The 21,128-nt window shown below is 45.4% G+C and overlaps 1 protein-coding gene across 3 annotated transcripts; it reads right to left on the bottom strand.

The window, feature by feature from the left end:
* Window positions 1–911: 911 nt before the first annotated feature.
* SLC15A4 (solute carrier family 15 member 4) lies at window positions 912–21,048 on the bottom strand. 3 transcript variants are annotated; one of them, XM_056504513.1, is made up of 9 exons: window positions 20,433–21,048; window positions 15,522–15,817; window positions 14,636–14,804; window positions 13,985–14,062; window positions 12,856–13,024; window positions 9,332–9,487; window positions 5,045–5,203; window positions 3,085–3,261; window positions 912–2,591 (listed from the first exon to the last, which is right to left on the bottom strand). In XM_056504513.1, exons 1-8 carry the CDS (start codon window positions 21,000–21,002, stop codon window positions 3,113–3,115), a joined length of 1,746 nt encoding a protein of 581 aa, XP_056360488.1. In that variant the 5' UTR covers window positions 21,003–21,048; the 3' UTR covers window positions 912–2,591; window positions 3,085–3,112. The 3 variants fall into 3 exon arrangements, with proteins under 3 accessions (XP_056360488.1, XP_056360489.1, XP_056360490.1); XM_056504514.1 differs by having other exon boundaries at window positions 912–2,273; window positions 3,066–3,261; window positions 20,433–21,024; XM_056504515.1 differs by having other exon boundaries at window positions 912–2,093; window positions 3,066–3,261; window positions 20,433–21,024.
* Between the last annotated feature and the right edge of the window lie 80 nt (window positions 21,049–21,128).

The following is a 21,128-nucleotide window of genomic DNA, read 5'->3' as shown; positions in this document are numbered from 1 at the left end:
AACCACTGAAAGATGATGGGGAGGAAGGATCAGCTGAGCCTCATCCCCTGATGAGAAGTGTCAGGTTAATGTTGATAAATGGTCAGAGTTACCTGTGCCTGGAGCTGAGCCCAGTCATCCCAAATAAAAATTACATTACAGAAGGGGCTGCATGTCCAGCCTCATGTGCAGAGTGTGGAACAGCAGGGTCTGTACATGAGTCACTGTGCTTGTGCCAGGTGGGATTCTGCCCAAACCCAGAGCAGCCTGGCCCAGCAGGCACTGACTGTGCTATATTTAATAATAATAATAATAATAATAATAATAATAATAATAATAATAATAATAATAATAAATAATGTTGTCACTGAAGTGAGCCTGCACAGCTCCCACTGTCAGACACCCCATTTCCATCAAAAGCTGCAGATTATTCTCCTGTCCTTAAACTCAGCTGTAACTGTCCCCTATCAGATGGGAAATTCATGGATGCTGTTGATAAAATTTAGGAACTTGGGGTGAACAGTGCATCTAATGGAGTTGAAATGGGAATCGATGCAGATGTGAAAAACCACAGGGTTCTTTTTTTTTTTCAGGGAAAAATTATCTGGTCCCTGCTCTGCCCCTTATGCAGCTTCCACTCTCCTAATCTGGTTTTTTTAGCTGGTTATAAATGGGATATTCCACAAACACAGCATATGGAGCTTCTAAAAGTTAGAAAAGGAAATTAGTTTTTCCTCATGGAGACATTATTCTTTAGTCATTGCAGTTTTAAGTCATGCTAAGGAATGCTGAAGCATTTTCACTGATTTATCTGGGCAAGGAGAGGACACTGCTGCAGTGCCTGACACAATTAATGGGGTACCTGTGGACATTCAGAAATCCAGCACCATTCCACTGAGTCTTCAGGAAATAAAGGCTAAGGAACAAAATAGTTGTAGTATAATTTTATTCACCTAGAAACAAAGGGTCAAAAGTCACAGCATGGAGGTTCATTTTGTTTTGTAAACTCATTAAAAAGATGTCCTTGTACAAAATAAGGACATTTTAAACAACAGAACTGCAGACAAAGGAAACTATAAAAATCCAACACATTAATAAAAAGGTTTTATTCTCTTTCTGCATAACTCCTTGCACCTTCCATACCAGTGTGCACACACTCTGAAGTGCAGCTGTTAGAATCATTAAAATGCTGAACATAAAGCCATTTGCTCTGCTGGAGGAATGTGTTGCTGAAAGATCCAAACCCTGGAGCACGTTAACTAAAATAAGACAAGACTGAAGGACCTGGCTAAAGGCTGCTGAATGCTCACTGTGCATTGATCTGCTCAGAATTCTCCCTGCAAATGTTTGCAAGTCCTCAGGGGAGTAACAGTGCCAGACTGAACAGGGTCTGTCCAAAGGTGGCTGTTGTCCTAAGACACCTAATGCAGCTCAAAAATAAAAACACTGCTGCAGCTAAATTTCAAACTGTGCACCAAAATCTGCTGCAGCTGTCTGATAAAACACTGGGATTTAGGAGTCAGTCCTGACTGCAAGTCTGGACTTCCATCCTTGACACACTGTCAGTAAGAGGTCAGTTATAAAATTACATTCCTTTTTGATCTGGCTGCTTTGTAATTGAGTTTGTGCCTGTTCCTCCCCCGTGCAGTGCCTGAGGTGCTGTCAGATGGTGCCTGTGCTGTGTCCTGGGAGGGTTGGTGTGGCTCCAGGGCTCAGCTGGGTCAGGGCAGTGCTGGCACCCCTCAGCCCCACTGCAGGAGCTCAGTGCCCACGTCCCCGAGCACAGAGCACCCAGCTGCTGCGGGCTGCTGTCCCCTGCCAGGACCTGGGCGAGGCCAGCCCTGCCGTAAGGCGCTCCCGGCCCCGGACAGGCGCTCCCAGCCCCGGGCAGGCGCTCCCAGCCCCGGACAGGCGCTCCCAGCCCCGGGCAGTGACTCCCAGCCCCGGGCAGTGACTCCCAGCCCCGGACAGGCGCTCCCGGCCCCGGGCAGGCAATCCCGGCCCCGGACAGGCGCTCCCAGCCCCGGGCAGGCGCTCCCGGCCCCGGGCAGGCGCTCCCGGCCCCGGGCAGGCGCTCCCGGCCCCGGACAGGCACACCCAGCCCCGGGCAGTGACTCCCAGCCCCGGACAGGCGCTCCCGGCCCCGGACAGGCGCTCCCGGCCCCGGGCAGGCGCTCCCGGCCCCGGACAGGCACTCCCAGCCCCGGACAGGCGCTCCCGGCCCCGGGCAGTGACTCCCAGCCCCGGACAGGCGCTCCCGGCCCCGGGCAGGCACACCCAGCCCCGGGCAGGCACTCCCGGCCCCGGGCAGGCAATCCCGGCCCCGGACAGGCGCTCCCAGCCCCGGGCAGGCGCTCCCGGCCCCGGACAGGCACACCCAGCCCCGGACAGGCGCTCCCAGCCCCGGGCAGGCGCTCCCGGCCCCGGGCAGGCGCTCCCGGCCCCGGACAGGCACACCCAGCCCCGGGCAGGCGCTCCCAGCCCCGGGCAGGCGCTCCCAGCCCGGACAGGCGCTCCCAGCCCCGGGCAGGCACACCCAGCCCCGGACAGGCACACCCAGCCCCGGACAGGCACACCCAGCCCCGGGCAGGCACACCCAGCCCGGACAGGCGCTCCCAGCCCGGACAGGCACACCCAGCCCGGACAGGCACACCCAGCCCGGACAGGCGCTCCCGGCCCCGGACAGGCGCTCCCGGCCCCGGACAGGCGCTCCCGGCCCCGGACAGGCGCTCCCAGCCCCGGACAGGCGCTCCCGACCCCGGCAGGCGCTCCCAGCCCGGACAGGCACACCCAGCCCCGGACAGGCGCTCCCAGCCCGGACAGGCGCTCCCGGTCCCGGACAGGCGCTCCCAGCCCGGACAGGCGCTCCCAGCCCCGGGCAGGCACACCCAGCCCCGGACAGGCACACCCAGCCCCGGACAGGCGCTCCCAGCCCCGGGCAGGCACACCCAGCCCCGGACAGGCACACCCAGCCCCGGACAGGCGCTCCCGGCCCCGGACAGGCGCTCCCAGCCCCGGACAGGCGCTCCCGGCCCCGGGCAGGCGCTCCCAGCCCCGGACAGGCGCTCCCGGCCCCGGACAGGCACTCCCAGCCCGGACAGGCACGCAGCTCAGCCTGCCCAGCCCTCGGGGCTCACAGCCTCCCGTTGGCCGCCACCTCCCCCGCCCGGGACCTGTGGTGCTCGTACTTCACAGAAACGATCAGGAACAGCAGCAGGGTGGCTCCCTGGATGGCAGCCAGCAGGAAGAAGTAATAGTTCAATTGGCAGCCATTAATATTACCTAGAAAGAATTGGGGAGGAAGAAAAGACATTAATATAGATGACACAAATAAAAACGTGAGTCTTGTCACGTTTAAATGGTGAAGACTTTTCTGCAGAACCAAACCAAAGCACGTTTCCATCCCACAGCACAGTTCATGTTTAATTCTCCAGAGCAAAGGCTGGCATTGCTGAGGAGGATGGGCACAGGATAAGGAATGTTTTCTTTTGTTCACCAATGCCTTAGACCAAGTCAAAAGAAAATTTAAAAAACCCCAAAATGAATGCTGTAAAGGAAGAAGTTGGCAGCTCCACAGATATAAAAAAAGCCATTACTGCAATTGTTTCTCAGGTTTTGGGGATGAAGTTTAGAGTTCACAAAACCACAGGTGACTTCTTTGTGCTTCAGTTCACTGATGCTCCCTCAAAGCTGCCACACATCAGTGCTTTGGCCATTAAACAATGTTCAATGAAGAAAGCTCCTTGCTAAAACATCCCTCCCCTGTTAGGGAACACCCTGCTGTACTTCCAAGAACAATATCCTGTGGCTCACTTCCAGCCCAGCCCAGCCAACTGGACATTATGGTTATCAAATGGCTTGCACAGACTAAACCAGTGATGTGTACATGGACCCCAACAGCTGTTCCTGCAGCAGGCCTAGAAACGTTCAGATTAAATTACTTTAATTACTGAAACTTAAGATTCAATTAAATGAACTTATAATAAAAAGCAGTAAAATGAAACTTGACATTTAAAATACAATATACATGTGAATCTGTGTTTCAAGAGCAGATGTGTTTGAAGAGCAGTAATTATCCTTTATGAGATGGGATATTAAACCCATGAAATCTTAGTTTGGGTGGGAGAAACAAGTCAATTCACTGGCAGGGAGGGAACTGGTTAGAAGATTTTGGAGGCAGCCAGTCACCCCCAGTGATGTCATGAAGAGAACAGAATTGTTCTCTTCTGCAGCTTTTAAAGAACAACTTAGAGCCACAGATAACTTTGGCATAGGCAGGGATCAGACATTGCTTTTTGGTAGATGCAAATCCAGCAGAAATGGCAAATTCTCTTAGCCCAAATGTGAAGTTGAGGCTGCACTTTAAGCCATGCACACCCAGCAGCTCCAGACATTTAAGAATGTTCACACTCCTCCTGGTTGAACTAATTAGCCCTTGAGAAGGGGAGGATTTTCTGAAATTCCCCAGGTGCCACCTACTGGTGCCAATAATTATTTTTAACCTCCATTGGCAACTCAAAGCAGGTGACTTGTTGAACTTTAGCAGTATAAATAGCCAGCAGATGGAAATGCAGAATTAACTCATGCTAAGCATTGAAGTCACTGAAATGGGGAAGCTGAATAATCACTTGGACAGAGTGCAATTTTACATTTTACTCCCCATAACCACAGAAAGCAATTTCAGTACTTTATACTGAATATATATGAAATATATATCTACTGAAATACTATATATACTATATATATATATATATATATACTGAAAATATATGCTGCTGCACATAATTTAAATATTTTTTACTGAAATGAAAATATTTGTAATTTCCAGTGATGAAATGCAGTAACAGCTGAGCTGTTACAGAGGTTTCTTGTGCTTTCATCAGGGCAGTAAATTTTTTTGCAGTCACATTATTTTGTACTTAAGATGCAAAATGAAACTTTAACAGAGCAGCAGACAAATTAATATTTGAAAACAATAACTGTGTTCAAACTCAACAATGCCATGCCCTTGATGCTTAAGTGAAACTTCCACTTTCCAGACCATGAACCTGAAAATGACACTTACCAAAGTCTGTGTGATTACTCATCCAGCCAATTTCTTTAATAGACACCAGTGCCAACAGTCCAGAGCCAACAAAGGAGCCAATCCCAGAAAAGAAAAAGAACAGCCCCATAATGGCACTCTGCATAGATTTGGGAGCAGCTGAATATGCAAATTCTAGACCTGTATTAAAAGATGAAAAATGCTGTTGGAATATGTAAGAGCAGATGGTTCTAGAAGTGTTCTAGAAGTTTCAGGTGTGTGGTGAAGCCCCAGCAGCTCCCAGGTGCTTTAATTGCTTTATGAATCCTCCTCAAGGTCATCAATGTACCAACCATTAAATGGACAATGTCTGAGACACAGATCTAATTTACATTCCATGTGTAAAATCAAGAAATCTTCTGAACCAACATATTCATTCTTCTGTCTAAAATTATCCTTAAAGAAATGTATTAAACTAACCAGAACCTGGCAATTCCATGTTTCCCATCTCCCTTGCTCCCCTTGTCCCTGGTGGGCAGTACATGCAGGACAAAAAAAAGTCACTCTTGCATTGGCCGTGAACATTTATTTCTCTCAGCCTCAGTGTCTCTATTTCTGAAAGTGCAGAGAAATTAACTGGAACTGGAAAGGCAGTAATTGTTTTAATTTAATTTACTTTTGATCTAGAATTCTCTAAGTTCATTGCTTGCTAGCAAGCAATTCTTTTAAACATTTGTAGATATGGGGCTTGAACTTTCAGCTGTCTTTACTCAAATTTCAAGCCATAAACCCAAGAGAAAGGCACCAGTGACCATCCCTCTGCAGATCTGTGCTCCTGAATTTGTGCACCAAGAGCACACACTGGGTTAGGCTGTGCCATGCCAAGATTAATGCCCATGATTAACTCTCCTTTTTAGAATAATACTCCTGTCAAAAATCAAATGGGATTATTCACAAGAGACAATCAAATACATTCCTTGCAGAGCTTTTTCTGACAGGTGAAATGCTTGTTTCCAAACAGCCTGCTCATACTGAGAATTAATGCTACCTCATCTCACATTTTTCTTGGCAAGGAGAGCATTACAGACCTGCAATTGCATAACTCTCATGTCTGCCATAATAAAGGCTTGCTTTATTTACACCACCACTGCTGCCTGACTGCTCCAGGCAGGTTTAGTAAAAATCCAGTGGCATTTCTCTTCAGGAAAAGGATTAACACTGGGAGCCAGACAGCCAGCCTGGAACTTTGTTCTTGGGAAGGAATCAGAGCTGGGTGCTCTCCCTGATCCACCAGCAGCCACCTGACAATCCCTGGTACCAACTCCCTGCTGCTCCTTCCTCTGCTCCACATGGAGCTGCTGAGAGGCCAGCAGGGAACTGAAACAGCCTCAGCCAGCCCAGCTGTGGGGCTTCCCTAAATTCAAACTGTAACCAGGGACTGCACACAGGCAGCTGCAAATGGGAGGGCAGGGGGGAAGAATGCTATTTATTCTGAGAATTAAAAGTGCCTTTGTTGCCTAGGCTCTGCACCAGTATCACAAGTCAGATTTTCCAAGGAGTATTTATCTGTCTAGGCACACTTTAATAAGAAATAAGCAGCTGCTTTGGGACTTCTTGTTAAGTTGCCAGAGCTGCCAGGGGCTCCTGAGCCTCAGGCACACCTTGGGCACCAGGCTTGTGGATGTTGGTACAAGTTAAGCTCAGGTACAACAGGTGAGGGGATCTGGATTGTTTCTTTTCTTGTTCATTTTACAGGTACACTGGATCTGCCTGCTGCAGCTGGAATAAGACCTTAAGGCTCAGAACAAAAAACCAAAATGAGTGTAACCCTGCACTTTTTGCAACAAAATAAGGTACATTTCTAAATCTGAGTAAGATTGAATCTGGCATAAAGAATGTAAAATCTTCTCTGTGCCTTCAGAGCTCCTGTGGCTGCTGGCAGCCATTGATGATTATTTCATGCTCCTGCAAACAAGCACTTCTGAAATCAAAGCCCCTCACCACTGCTGGCATGTGAGATTACAATTCCCAGTTAAACAAGGCTGCTTTAGCAGGATTGACAGAATAATACAAAAGATTAATGCAATGTGTATCATCTTTTTAAAGGTACCTCAAGTGTAACTAATGTGGCTTAATAAAAATATGCTTAGTTTTACAGTAAACAGAAAAACAGAGGTTATGTTTCATTCTTGTGCTATTTAGTCCCTTTTTGCTCACAACAAACATTTCCACATCATTATGGTTTTGTAAGCATTAACACTTTGCTTATTTTAAGCCTGAATTTCATAGCACAGTAGATGCCTTTATCAAGTTTAATACTGAATTGGTAAAGTACACTCTGAATCTTGAAGGGCCTTCTTAAAAATATTAAGAATTATGTTCAGATAACAGTCAGAAGGCAGGAAAGAGCCTTTATAAAAAAAATTAAATGAAAATGCACTACACAAAGCAATTAAGCTCTGCATAGAATTTTTGCTAGATCTTTTTCAAACACTGACCAAGAGTTTTTGAAGTTATGGTGCTGTTGGTACAGAGCCAGCAGTGCAGAACAGCAGAATATTCACACAAGAATTGTGTAAGCCTTGCAGACTTCTCCCAAAGAACTCCACTGAAGTCCTCTCAGCTTGGAGTTCAGCAAACAGAGAAAGCTTCAAGGCCTTTCCACAGCCTGCAGACAGGTTTGCTGTTTTTTCCTTGCTAACACCTACAAACTATTAATAGCACCTGACAGGGAAACAAGATTGTGTAATAGGGAAGAAATTGGTTTAATTTTCCATGAACACTTGTATTTCTGATAAGTCATCTGTTTATCTGAGGTAGGATTTAAGTGGTACAATCACTAAACTGACTACAAGTTATTAATTTTACTCTTTGGATAAAAATGCTAAAAACAGCCTTAGTTTTAATAAGTAATTAAAATTTTACCTTCAGATTTTTGTGTGTTACCACTTGTGACAGGTACATACACACATAATGAAATGGAGAGCAAATGAGTAGTTAGGAAAAAACAACAAACCCCATTTGTATTCTCCTTGCCAAGCAACCCAAGCACCTTATTTTATTTCCTAACAAGTGTGATGACAGCAGAACAGGAGTAACCAGAAACCTGATGGAGCAGAAGCTCTCTGCTCCACTGAGAGGGGAACAAATGGGCCATGGGACAGCTGGGGCCACTGCCAGAGCTCCAGAATCACAGAATCCCATCAGCTCTGAGTGCCCAGGAATGAAGGGAACCTCCCAGGGGGAAATGAAACTGAGCTGGTGTCACCAGGAATGCAGGGACAGGAGCTGGGGGTGCTGCAGGCTTAGTGCAGGATCCCACACTTCAGTGTTTCAACACTTGAGTAAGTAACCCCAGTCAGGCAGAAATGAACTGATTTTCCATCCAGTCAGTGATGGATTGCATCAGCAGCCCCCAGCTCTGAGGCAGTGCCAGGGCAGCTCACACTCAGCAGGCTGGCAGAGCTCACCAAGCCCTGCTCCAAACAGTGCCAGCTGTGCTGGAGATCCCCTGGGCAGCCTGGGAAATGAGAGCTGGGAAAGCCCCAGGGACACAGACTGAGCCCTGCACTGACAGAAACCCCATTTCACAGCTCTCTTCACCCTCCTTCCTGGCAGTGTGAGCACTCAGCTGTCCTGACACAGGCCAGTCTCAGGGAATTCCAGGTCTCTTGCATTTGTTCAAACACAGAAAATTTGAGCACTGCTTCAGTTTGCTTAGTGTCATGTTGGAGTACTGGAACAGCTACAGAAAAACTGATCTAAAGTAGATAAAGTTATATAAAAACAGCCACTTCATTATTAATATGCACAAAAACTTCTCTTATTTCATAGATGAAAAAACTCAAGTAACATGAATTTAAACTAGTCTTTCTAAATTTGGTTTATTTCTTCTCTTTCACCTCAGAAAGGTGTTTCCATTTACTGACTTTCTAAACTGGGAGCTCACTTTATAAGACCAAATAAAATAAAAAGCACAAACTGTATTTCCAACACAGAGAAAGATTCAGAGGACACAAAACTGATATTAAAATACAATATTGAAAGAGTATATTGTTTTCTATTAGGGCTTGCACTACCTGGATGCCACACAAATATTTTAGGTGTTACTCTGCTTGAAATTCAGTTCTGAAAGCACAGTCTTGCATAGCCAGGCTTCAAATGTGCAAGGCAGTGGTGAGCTCTGCCACTCAAATTGAGCAATATTGTATAAAAATGTATTTGGGAGCATCAGAGCTTACTTTTCATGGTTTGAGAAGTGTTTATTTTCTGAGATTCCATCGTTTATGACAGATACAAAAGCAGATTTAAGCACACAAAGGCTCTTACCTGCTATACTTGCAAATATTTCACTGAATCCAATCAGCACATATTGAGGAATCTGCCACCAGATTGGCAAATCTGCAGCATGGTATGTAACATTCCCAATTGTCTGGTTAATTGTTTTAACCTTTACAATTTTCAGTCTGTTGCTTTCCAGAATTCCTATGTGAAAGGGGAGGGAAAAAAGATTGACCCAAGATGCAAACATTGTTTCTCCACATTAAGAATTAAATTAGGATTCAGCCCTGCATTACAATTAGGAATGATACAATAGGAATGTGCATTTATTTCCTGGCATAAAGCATTTCAGACTACTTTTGCTGTTGTTATTTCAAGGCACACAGTTGTTCTGCCATAGAATTAGTGATTATATTCTCATTCAGTGGCAATAATTACACAAACACTCAGCCCATTTCTGGATGGATCAGCTCACAGCTCTCATGGACACTGTGCTGGGCTTTTTTTAAAGACAATCTCATTTTCACAAACTACTACTTTGCACTGTTGAACCATTTCAACTGCCACCACAGTATTCATAAATTAGAAACCCTTTTGCTTATGGAAATGGCTACCCCAGTCCTGCAGAGCTATGAAAACCTTCTATGAATATGATTATGACATTTATATGACACTTTTCATCTGAAGAGATCCAAGAGCTCATTAGAGCTTGATTTACAAGCAATACATTGCATAGAAAGTACTTCATATGGAATGAAAAAGAGACATGATAATGTAAAATATAAGCATTTTTAGCTTGCTCAGCACAACAGTTTAGAGTAGAAAGTGAATATCAAATAATGCTGTGGGGTTTTGGTGAAGTTGCCCAGATTAAATGATTGACTCACAGTTACATAAAATACACAGAACAGCTATCAGTTAATAACACTCCCTGCTTCACCCAGAAGAGTCCTCTAGAAAAGAACTCTCATCTCTAATCCTTGGAAATCAGGTGAATTTATTCATCCCCATTCAGAGGAGCAGGGCTGAGCCACTGCCACTGTTCCTCCAGAGTGGGTTGCACTCCCAGCCCCCCATTCAGGGCTGTCAGCTGGGGGCTCTCCTGCTCCCTGAGGCAGGAGCTGACTGCTCCTGGGCCACCAAATATCCCCAAATATCCCCAGGGCTGAGCTGTGCTGCTCCGTGGCTGCCAGCCCATGCACATCTGCTTCCTCTGGCCAGGCCCTGTCCTGCAGCCTCCCAGGGGTGCCAAGGACACCCAGCACTGACAGCACTTCCCAAACACACAAACACAGTCCCTGTTCTCCCATGGCTTCCCAAATCTGGGACATGAAACCCTGAGGGGACCAGCCAGACCAGCACCTCTGTGCCCAATTTCTTACTGACACTGGGCTGGAGGTAAAGACTGTTCTGAATTTATTACTTCATGTCAGGCCAGCCACCACATCTTCTCTATATACCTCACTTCTTGTAGGTGACCCACCTTGTTTTTAAGTATCTTTCTTTAGTTACCTCAGTGCCCTCTGGACTATGGAGAGCTGCTGTAATTAAAATAAAACTGAATTTCTTGATGTTTTCCTTTTAATATAGCTGCCAAGCTTTTTAAAGTGGAGGTTAATTAAAGTGTAAACAAAGCAGTAGAGTCATCTAAGAGCTCAGACATAATTTCATTTATTTCCACTCAACACAGAATTGTTGTACCTCAAAACATGAAGTGATCTTAATGTGTTTCTGCTCTTACAAAATAAGCATTGAGCCACCTAGGAGCACAACTGCAATATATCAACTTTTGCCATAAATTCATCTTCAAAGTACTTCAAATCTGGAATCTATTGATTCTTCCCTTAAGACTTTGATAGACAAGTTTCATGTTTAATTTTACACTCTTAAATAAAATAATCTGAACTTTTTGCTATAATGGTTTAAACTCTATAAATGAAGTAGATTTTCCAGTTGAATAACCTTGAACATTGCTGCTCAGAATTCACCAGAAGATGCATGAAGCACAGCAGATGTTCATTAAATCTAATCAGTTGTATTTTAACACAGTTTATAAAATATTTTAAATAATCTAACCAATCTGATAGGCAGCCTGAGTAGTGTCCACAACTAATGGCTGTTTGATAAGCAAGTCAAAATGGAAATATGGCACAAACAAATGATTAAGATACTGCCATGACTGCAATTCTTGACATTTTCAGATGTTTAGGAATTCATTCAGTGTCCCTCTCAAATGCAGCAATGGTTGGAAGTTGCAGTGTATTTTAAGAATGTTAAAATATGGCAGCCATAAATACCACTTAAGAAAAAATAAAAACTGAATGAAATGTATAAACCAACACCTTGCTAGAAATAAAGTTTCCTAAACCCCAAATTTGTCTCAACTGAAGCTCTTAAACTCCTGTTGTGATGAACAGATGTTAAGTTACTCCAAAAGGTTAAACCTTCCAAACAGATTGCAAATAATCACCCAAAGAATTCACCTTTTCAGTTTCTAATGGGGAACAGTTGGGGTGGATCAAACCAACAAAATCATGTGTTACATTTGTAGGTGAATTGCAAAAAGCAGCTGAAACTTGAAGGAATTTTGCTGTGTGAGCCCATTCCCCAAGTCAGCTAGCACAGCTTGATGTCCCTTCCCCACTATGAATAAAGACAGACATTGCTGGGTTTGAATTCCCTTCTGTGGGAGCCCACAGGTTCTATTTCAAGAGGTGACATTTAAGGGTTTTACATCATCCTCTTCTGCAGCAGCACTGTCCTAGGAAACATGGAATAGGAGAAACACTTCTATCTTAACTTTAAGTGACTTTGCTTTGAGAACTTTCCTCACCCACAAAGTGACCTTGGCCCAATAATTACCTCTCTCATTGAAAGAACACTTAATAACCATATAAAGTGTCCCTGTCCCTAAAATACAGGGGATCCCAAGTGCTGCAATGAATTTATTTAATGCTATAATGCTTTATCAATATGTTCATTCCAGTGATGCTGGTGAGGGCTATAGATTCTGTGGAGCACTGCTCAGAGATGTTCAGTTCCACATCAGCAGCACTTAACAACTTGAAATCATCTCAAAAGCAGCTGATTTATGGGGCCAGCAGAGCTGGCATCTGTTCCCTTTCATGCTACAGCTGAGCTATTTTACACCACACTAATTCCCAAACATTAGGGAACAGGAAGATAGGGGAGAGAAAACCCAAAGTGGGAGGAAACTCTTGTTCAGCCATAAGCTAACTTTATTATTTCAGGTCAGGGGAAAGGATTTGAGGTAAAATTTCAGCATTTTTCTACTTGGAAGTCAGAATGTATGAAGAAACATTTTTAAAGGGTATATGTAAAGTCTACATCAGGCAGGAAAAGTGGTCCAATTTTATTGCAAGTGTTCAAAACAGTTTAGTAAATTTTTTGATACAATCCCCTTTATTGAGGGAAATGCATCCAGGAAAGCACATTCCAACTCTCTCACAGAAAATAAGGCTGAATTAAATATTCACACAGTTTTTTTTAAATGCTGCTGCAGTGAGCTGAACAATTCACCATGTCAGGAGATCTCCAAGTTGTTTTCTTACCTGCAGCAAAGGCAGAGCACATCACAAAGAACATTCCAACTGCAATCCTCTTCAGTGAGGAGGGCAGCAAGCCATTCCTCTTCAGAATGGGGTCCACCAGCTTGTCCTTCAAGGGGATTAGGATCAGGATAAGCACTGCATCAAACATGGTCAGCCAGGCTGCTGGGAACTGCAAGGGGAGAGGACTCCAGTTGGCAATTTCATACTTAAGAGCTGAGTTTTACTATTATTTTACAAAAAAAAGGTTTTGATTGAATGCTTTGATGCAAAATAAACAACAGTGCACTGACAGACATTGAGAAAGTAAAATAAGAGTGTTTGAAAGCTGAAGAAAATATTCAGCTCTTCAGGTTTTCATTGAATCTGCCTGCTCATACATCTGCAGGCTCAGTTTCTCATCTGACAGAATTAAACCTTTTACCTAATTGAGTCATGGAAAGTATTTAATAGCCAAGCTCTGTATATCTTCTGTTAAGCTTAGAACTATGAGAAATATGCCACAGAGCAGCAGAAACAGATATACAGCAGAAATGCACTAATGTAAATGCAAAATTCAATTCAAATCAAGTTACACTTGCCAAATGAATAGAGAGGGGGTGTAACACATGTATCCTGTAAATGCTGTGGTTTCACTTCTCTGTACCATGTCTGGAATCACATGATGCCAGCCCTGATTGAACAGCTCCTTTCAATATGCTAAAGGTAAAGTGATTATTGATCAGGCAGTCTAAAGTTAAACAAATGTGTCTCCAATTCCAAATGCTGATGTATCACTTAAGGAAGGGTATTCACTCCTCCTGAGTTCTGTCCTGGAATGTAGATTGATCAGCTCTCCTCAAAGGTCAGGCTTTGGCCACTGCAGAAACTCCTGATGAAAGCAGTGAGAGTTACCTGAACCCACCAGAGCAGTGACCAGGCTGCTGTGAACTCCAGTACTTGTTGGGATGACAGATCTGGGATGTAGATCTGGGATGTGCATCTGGGATGTGCTGAGGCCACTGATCCCCAATAATCACACACAATCAGGTAGTTGAGCACTACCTGAACTTCCTGGAGTGTTTGCACACTGCTGACCCACTCTGCATCTCAGCTGAAGAAAGGCTCTTTGCACCTGCTCTGCTCTGCTTACCGTGTGGATGGAGTTGGTGTCATTGGAGATCTCAGGAATTTTCAGATGGAGACTTTGTAGTACATATGTTGTCTGCATCTAGCATCAGGAAACAGGAGTTGAGATTATCTTGCTCTCAGCATTCCTTGTCCAAGTAGTTTTCATTTTGTAACAATTAAGAAAGATTATACCAGAGTCAAAATGCTAACACAGCAAACTGAAAAGAATTATGGCCAGAATATTACAAGGTTTTTTAACCTTATAGTTATTTTTACTAAAAACACAAAGAATCATTTGTGTGTCTTTGAAAACAATTTCTGCATTGTGTTTTTTTCCCCAAAATGTGTCTGATATCCTGAATCATCTCCATAAGACAGAACTTGAAAATCAAAATGAGGTCTAGACCAGTTACCCTAACTTATGTGAAACAACTGCAAGGTGAAACACATCACAGTATTTAAGATATGTGAATTTGTATTGCTGAGTCTTAACTACAATTGTAATTATTTCTTTTTCTATTATTAGGTCAAAATATGATTTGAGACTATTCCTTAGCAGTCATTTCTCATCTCTCAACTTCAAGGTAAGTTTCCTATTTATGAGAGAACACCCCAAAAAATGTTAAATGAGAAATTATGTCAAATATAACCATCAGCACTTGGAACAACTCACTTGAAAATACACTGTCCAGTAAGGTATTAAAGCCAGAAAGACAGGGATAATCTTGACAAGAGCTTTGACATCTTCCACTTTATCTTCTCTGAAGGGGCCCCCCCGGGACAGCTTGGCCATCTCGAAGAGGCTTTGCCTGCGAGGTGGGTGCAGCACTCCCTGGCCTTCACTTGGGAAAAGGATTGCAAATCTTTAGTTGAACACAACTGGCAATCTTGTCTGCCTTATAAAAGTGTATTTCCAAAGTAAGTAATTCATGTGAGCTACAGCAACACAGAATGGGTCCCCAGCAGGTGGAAACATGAGAGGAAAGTCCTGCTATGAAGTTTCCTTCTTTCTCATCCTCCCCACACACCCCAGCCCCAAGGAACTGGCAGAACTCAGGGTGACCTGTATTTTGTGATATTGCTTGTTCAATCATTGAACTGCTTGGCAATCTGAACACATGAACCCCACTGCAGAGGGGACACCTGACATCTCTTACCAGTGATTCCATTCAACCACCAGTATTCCATGGGCAGCTGCTAGGAGTGGAAGAATTCTGGCTCCCCATCAAGCTACTTAGAGCTTTAAATGCAGATGAGAGTGCTTTTCAAATGAGAAGGCATCCAACAGAGACCTAATGCTGGGGGCAGCACAGCCAGGTTACATGACACTCCCAGAACTGGAGCTGGCAGCACACAGAGCTCAGCTGACACCATGATCTGGCTGCACAGACCCAGTGATCTCAGGGTGCCTCTTTTCCACCCCTCAACTCCCAGAAAGCATCTGCAGGGCTCCAATTTCCCAGTTCTCAGAGCAGACCTGCTCCTTCTGCTGCAGTGTCTGGTGGGAGTTCCAGCCCTAGGCTGCCTCAGAATGGAGGCCACACAGAAACATCACAAACCTGTTTGCTGAATGTTCCCCGTGGCTCTTCTTGGAGCAACAGGAGTATGTGAGAATTCTGAACATGTCTGTGAAGGCACTGCCATCAGGAGGTTTGGTGATGAAGAAGCTCTGCCCACACAAGAAAACCATGAATGAAATCCCAATGCAGACTGCTGGGATGCTGTATCCAATCACAAAGCTCACGTTCTGCTGGATGTATGCAATGCCTCCCAGGGAGAGGATAGCTCCCAAATTAATGCTCCAATAAAACCAATTAAAAAATCTTCTTGTGGCTTCTGGACCCCGGTCTTTGACCTGGAAAAGATTAAAAGCAAGCCCTTCAGTTTCTGAAGAAAATGAGGCTAAACAGAATTAGAATCTTTGAATTAAATTCAAACAAGTTCAACACACTGAAGAGTTCAGGTTTCATTTAGAGTCACACTGAAATGATTTAAGTGTTCTGGGTTTCACATGGTACCTGATGAAATGACACCTCAGTGAGCTGCACCATTGTGTGTAACCTTCTAGAAGCTCAGCACAGGGATAAAAAAGCCACACTGCTGAGAGACACAGCTTCCCCAGAGAGGCCATCATTGTTTCTACTGCACTGGCTCCCACTGGGTCATTTCTCTACAAAAAGCTCCCCCAGATTTACATCCCATGGTCCTCAGGAGTTTAAGTAACTATTTTTTAGTAACAAAAAATTAAGCTACCTAAAAATTCACCTATTTCCACAATTGCTTCTTCTAACTGTATGTATGTAACAGTTAACACTATTCCATTTCCTAAGCCTCTAATTAAACAACAAATTTAAATTTTAACACAGTCTTAATGCCTCTCATCAGAACACAAACTGAGGACTTGTCATTCTGACCTTTCAGAACTTGGTACTCAATTCCTAACCTTCATCAACTGCAGCAGTGTATCAATCCAGGAATTCCTTCCAAAGCCCAATGAGCAGCAGGATATTAGCAAACAATTACATGAACACAGAGCTCCAACTTGGGTAAAGTGTTAGCAATCTGTCTGATGAAGTTTCCATTTCTTCATCACAAAGTCTCAGTTCTCTTATTTCTGCAAGGAAGATGACTTCTCATCCTCCCTCTTGCACATGACCTTGCTGACATCTCTACAAAGGAAAGCTGGGAGAAGAAAGCAAACTTTGATGCAGGTAAGAACAGGGAAGCACAGCATGAGTCTTCTGTCCAGCATTATCCCAACCTGCAACCATTAGCTCCTGAGAAACCTCCTGAACCAAGGCTGCCTTCTCTCTGCTTCATCAGTGCACCTCTCTTCTCCCTCTCCCTCTCCTCCCTGTCAGTCCCTAAAGCCCTGAAGTGGCACAGGGCTCCACAGGTAATCACACCTGGGCAGCTGCTCTGACCTGCCCTGTACCCTTTACCTGCTCAGGTAAAATGAGCTCCAGCCCATTCCTGCTCCACAAAACACTGGCACATCTTTCTTTCTGCTGCCTTTTCCAAAGTAGGAAATTTAGTCTGATTTGTGACTCCTCACCTGGAAACTACTGATCACATCTATGGCCTTTCTCAGAAACTTCCTTCACCATCCCCAGTGTCCTTTCTGGAACAGAGTGACAAAAGGAAGGCAGTGCTCAAAGGACAGGCACACCACAGACTTACAGTGCACAGAATCCAGTTTCTCCTTCTTTATCAAAGTATATATTTACACTAAAAACCACATCACAGCCACATCTGAAATGCCATTTAACTGGCAAACATTAATAACTGAATAAAAGTCCCACTGAGCTACCTGGAATATCTTCTCAAAGACAAAGAACAATGAAATGTCTTGTCAAAACCCCCCATGGAAGGAACAAGATCATTCAGAAGTTCCTGGCAGTAGCAGCTTTCATTTGTTCCTGCAATCAAGTGACAGTCACAAGTGACAAATGTAACAAACACCCCGAACTCTCCCAGTCAGCTCTGAGAAAAGCACACAGCACAGCAAGGATGGAACTGAGAGCCTTGTCCTGTCCTTAGGCTGCCCAGGGAGGTACAATGCCAGGAGTTCTGGGCAGTCAAACTCACAGAATCTGACCCTCTAATCCCTCCCTGCAGACAACTTACTCTGAGATCATCACAGAGAGCTCTGTAGCACAGTATTACTCAGCTGCTACATAATTTCCAAGTTTTATACTAAAATTCAGTCCTTTAAAGTCTGCTTCCTCTCCTATCTGTTATTACTGGCCTTGTGAATGCCTCAGCTTGTTTCAAACTTGTTCTCTGCAGAGCCTTGGAGGTCCACAGGCTCATAAGAAGTTCCACAGCAGCAATAATAAAATAAGTTGCAGTCAGGGACCTTCAAATGTTTATCTGTGGCTCCCCATCCTTGTCCAGAGGATGGAAAATCTATGCTCTAGAAATAAATAAAGGCTGGAAATCACTCTGAAGCCATCTTTACAGCAGCAATTTCCAATGGCAACTGTAAACCAACAATTTTAGAGGATGTCTGGCAGTTGTGGCTGATAGATTTACTGACTATGAAGGCAGTTCAGAGGGAAGGCTCAGAGGGGTGAAACCTGGCCTCCCTCGTGGCTGTAACCCTCAAAGAGACCCAGCTATAATTAGAATGATTATGGCTGATACTAGATTAGGATCTGCTACTATTCTGGTTTCAGTGCTGAAGCAGCTTTCACAATAATGACCAGCAGCCCTATTGTTTCCTAACTGCAGAAAGTCACAGAGTGCTCCATGGGACAGGAAGTGACAGCAGAACACTCGAAAGGGGAACTGGAAAGTGCCAGGTTCTGGGACCACGTGGTGAGAAATGCTATTCTGAGAACCATCAGCTCACACTCACAGCAGGATGGATCAGTGTGCAACTTCTAGAAAAGCATTTATAAACACAGTTGAGAAAAGCTGGTCTTTTTTTGACCAGCAAAAAAAAAAAAAAAAAAAAAAAAAAAAAAGGAACTTTTTTTGCTAAGAAGTTACTCGATACTAACCCTACTTTTAAGCACTTCTAAAGGCAAACATGTAACAGAGTTAGTTAGAAACTAACTAAATAACTAACCATCTTTCAACTTCAGAGAAAAGTAAGTACTGCAGTTCAGTTTCCAATTTTCCGCAGTTATTCTGCTAAGTAAAGAAACCTCTTGTTATACAAGAGCTCTCCACCCAAATTCTATACACACATTAAAGCTGAAAAATTCACACGGTCATTTTTAAGAGCTCTGCAATGAAAATGTAATTTACATTCTGAAAGGTGATTGTGCCAACAAAAGGACACGATGTACAATTCATCCTTTCCTTTGGTACTTTGAGGAAGGAGGACAAATCTTATCAGCACACCTCCAGCCAAAACATGTCTGCAATGTGCTCTGGCCTCCCAAGGATGTTTATTCTCAGATATACAGAGAGATGATAGAGATAGATAGAGATATACAGCTATATGGATATATCCACATCTCCCCAGCAGTTTTCTACATTCCTTTGCAGGGAGAAGGCACCCAAGAGAGCCCCAAACTGCACTCCAAGGTAAGTGGCATGCTGTAATATATTTAACATGATAAGCCAGAAAAAGAGAGAAGGGGGGAAATTCAGTCCTCAGCAGAGCTCCACTGATTATTATGGCCCAGAAAGGAGTATTTCTTTTGCTTCACCCTACATAAATCACTGTGAATTATCTGCAAACCCAGCCAAAAAGTGCTTTCCTTGAAATCCTGGGGGAAAAGCCTTTACAAAATCCAGCTACAACAGCTACACTTCCATTGGCAATGGCTCTTCTTCTGCTCTGTTCCTGCCATTATTTATCTGCCATATTTAACTTCCATAAAGTGTTCTGGGGATAAGCAGTCAGTTTTGAAAAACACCTTACAAGATAAAGTCATATTAAAGCTATTTCACTTGATGGGCTCAGGCTGGCTTGAGCATAACTAATGCACTGGGGACACACAGTCCTGGGCTATAATAATGTTTTACATTTATACACTGCCTTTCAGCCAGGACTCCAGAATTCAGAACACACAAAATGCCAAAGAATGACAACTGCAAACTGCACAACAGAAACAGAGGTATGGCTGGCAATCGTTCTGTGGTGGATCCTCCCTCCTAGAAAGAATTCATGGCATTTCTGATACCTGCTCTAAGCAGAACTCAGTGAGCCATTAAACAGACATGCAACTGGACTTCCAGTTTGGTTAGAAAAATTACATTTCAACAACCACAGCCAGCACACCTTATGCCTTAGCACAGGACTGCAAATAAGTACATGTAACAGAGTGTTCCAGTTGCTACTGAACTCCAAGTTGCTCTCAGATGTTTTCTGTGAAGCCACTGGGTTCTGCAGGGATGACCAATGAATGAAAGCACTGTAGTGGGTCTGGATAAGGTCATTTGACAGGACATGTCCTTATGAGAACAGCCCAGGTGATGTTTACCACAGCCAGAGCAGCTTCCCCCATCATGTGATGCAGCATGAGCCTGCACAAAAGTACCACTCAGTGCACAAGTACCTAAACACAAAAACTGTTTGTTCTGTAGACTTCTCTTATCACAGGATGGTAAAGGCCTTAGAAGGCCCATCCTTGTCAAACTAAAATGTGTATTCTATACTTCATCTGATGAGCTCTGAAGTCAGATTAACTGGGGACAAGCTCACCAGGGAGGATAATTAACAGTCCACTTAATGGCCATTGAGTATTCAAGCCAAGTCCTCAAGGTGGTGATGGCTTAGCCAGCCCAGCTACCACAGCTGGGGCAGGACAACCAGGAAACCAAAGGCCATAAGGGATCTGACAGCGCACAGGCACCAGGATTATATCAAACAGGGCACAACTTAACCCGCACAGGGCTGGGCGCTGCGATTCCCTGCACGGCTGAGCACCCACAGAGCGATCGGGCGGCCGGGCAGTGCCCACCCCAGCCAGGCAAGCCCCTCTGCCTCCCCTGGCAGCCACACCATACTCGACCTGGTCTGCCCCGAACGGGGTGATGTTGGCCTTGACCGAACCGACGCCCAGCCCCACGAGGACCAGTCCCACGAAGGTGGCGGTGGCGCAGTAGCGGGTGGCCCCCGCCTGCGAGCAGGGCGCCAGGGTGGCGTTGGCCGCCGGCGAGGAGCAGTTCTCCACGGGGAACAGCGGGATGTCCCCGCACAGGCCCTGGCGGGTGTGCGGCGCGGCGATGACGGGGAAGGCCAGCATGCCCAGCAGGTACAGCGCCATGCTCAGCAGGATGGTGCCGAACTTGCCCAGCAGCGCGTCGGCCAGCCAGCCCCCGAAGGGCGACACCAGGTAGGTGATGCCCATGAAGAGCAGCAGCGCCTGGCTGGCCTGGGCGCCCTCCCAGCCGTAGGGCGGCCCGTTGAGGAACAGCACCAGGTTGGAGGTGATGCCGTAGAAGGCCACTCGCTCCAGCAGCTCGGCCAGCAGCACGGCGGCGCAGGCCAGCCGCCGGCCCTGGAAGGCGCTGCTGGCGGCGCGCCCGCGCTCGCCGCTGCTCAGCAAAGGGCTGCGCTCGCTCGGCTCGGCCTCGTCCATGGCCCCGCGTCCCCCCGGCCCCGCCGCGCTCCCGGCCCGCCCTGAGGGACCCGCGTCCCCCGCCGTGCCGGGCCCGCCCCCCGGGCAGCGGCGCGGTGCCATTGGCTGGGGCTGCTGTCACTCCGC

Source organism: Oenanthe melanoleuca, chromosome 15 (assembly GCF_029582105.1).
Source record: "Oenanthe melanoleuca isolate GR-GAL-2019-014 chromosome 15, OMel1.0, whole genome shotgun sequence".
Taxonomy (NCBI): Eukaryota; Metazoa; Chordata; class Aves; order Passeriformes; family Muscicapidae; genus Oenanthe; species Oenanthe melanoleuca.
Note: the sequence above shows the minus strand (reverse complement) of the source record. Positions and strands in the feature narration are given on the sequence as shown.

Excerpts from the sequence above, each read along its gene's own strand:
- SLC15A4 (XM_056504513.1), bottom strand. The coding sequence starts at position 21,002 with ATGGACGAGGCCGAGCCGAGCGAGCGCAGCCCTTTGCTGAGCAGCGGC. Across the intron at positions 5,204-9,331 it reads AATATTTGCAAGTATAGCAG|GTCTAGAATTTGCATATTCA; the intron begins GTAAGAGCCTTT and ends CTTTTAATACAG. Across the intron at positions 3,262-5,044 it reads GAGTAATCACACAGACTTTG|GTAATATTAATGGCTGCCAA; the intron begins GTAAGTGTCATT and ends AATTCTTTCTAG.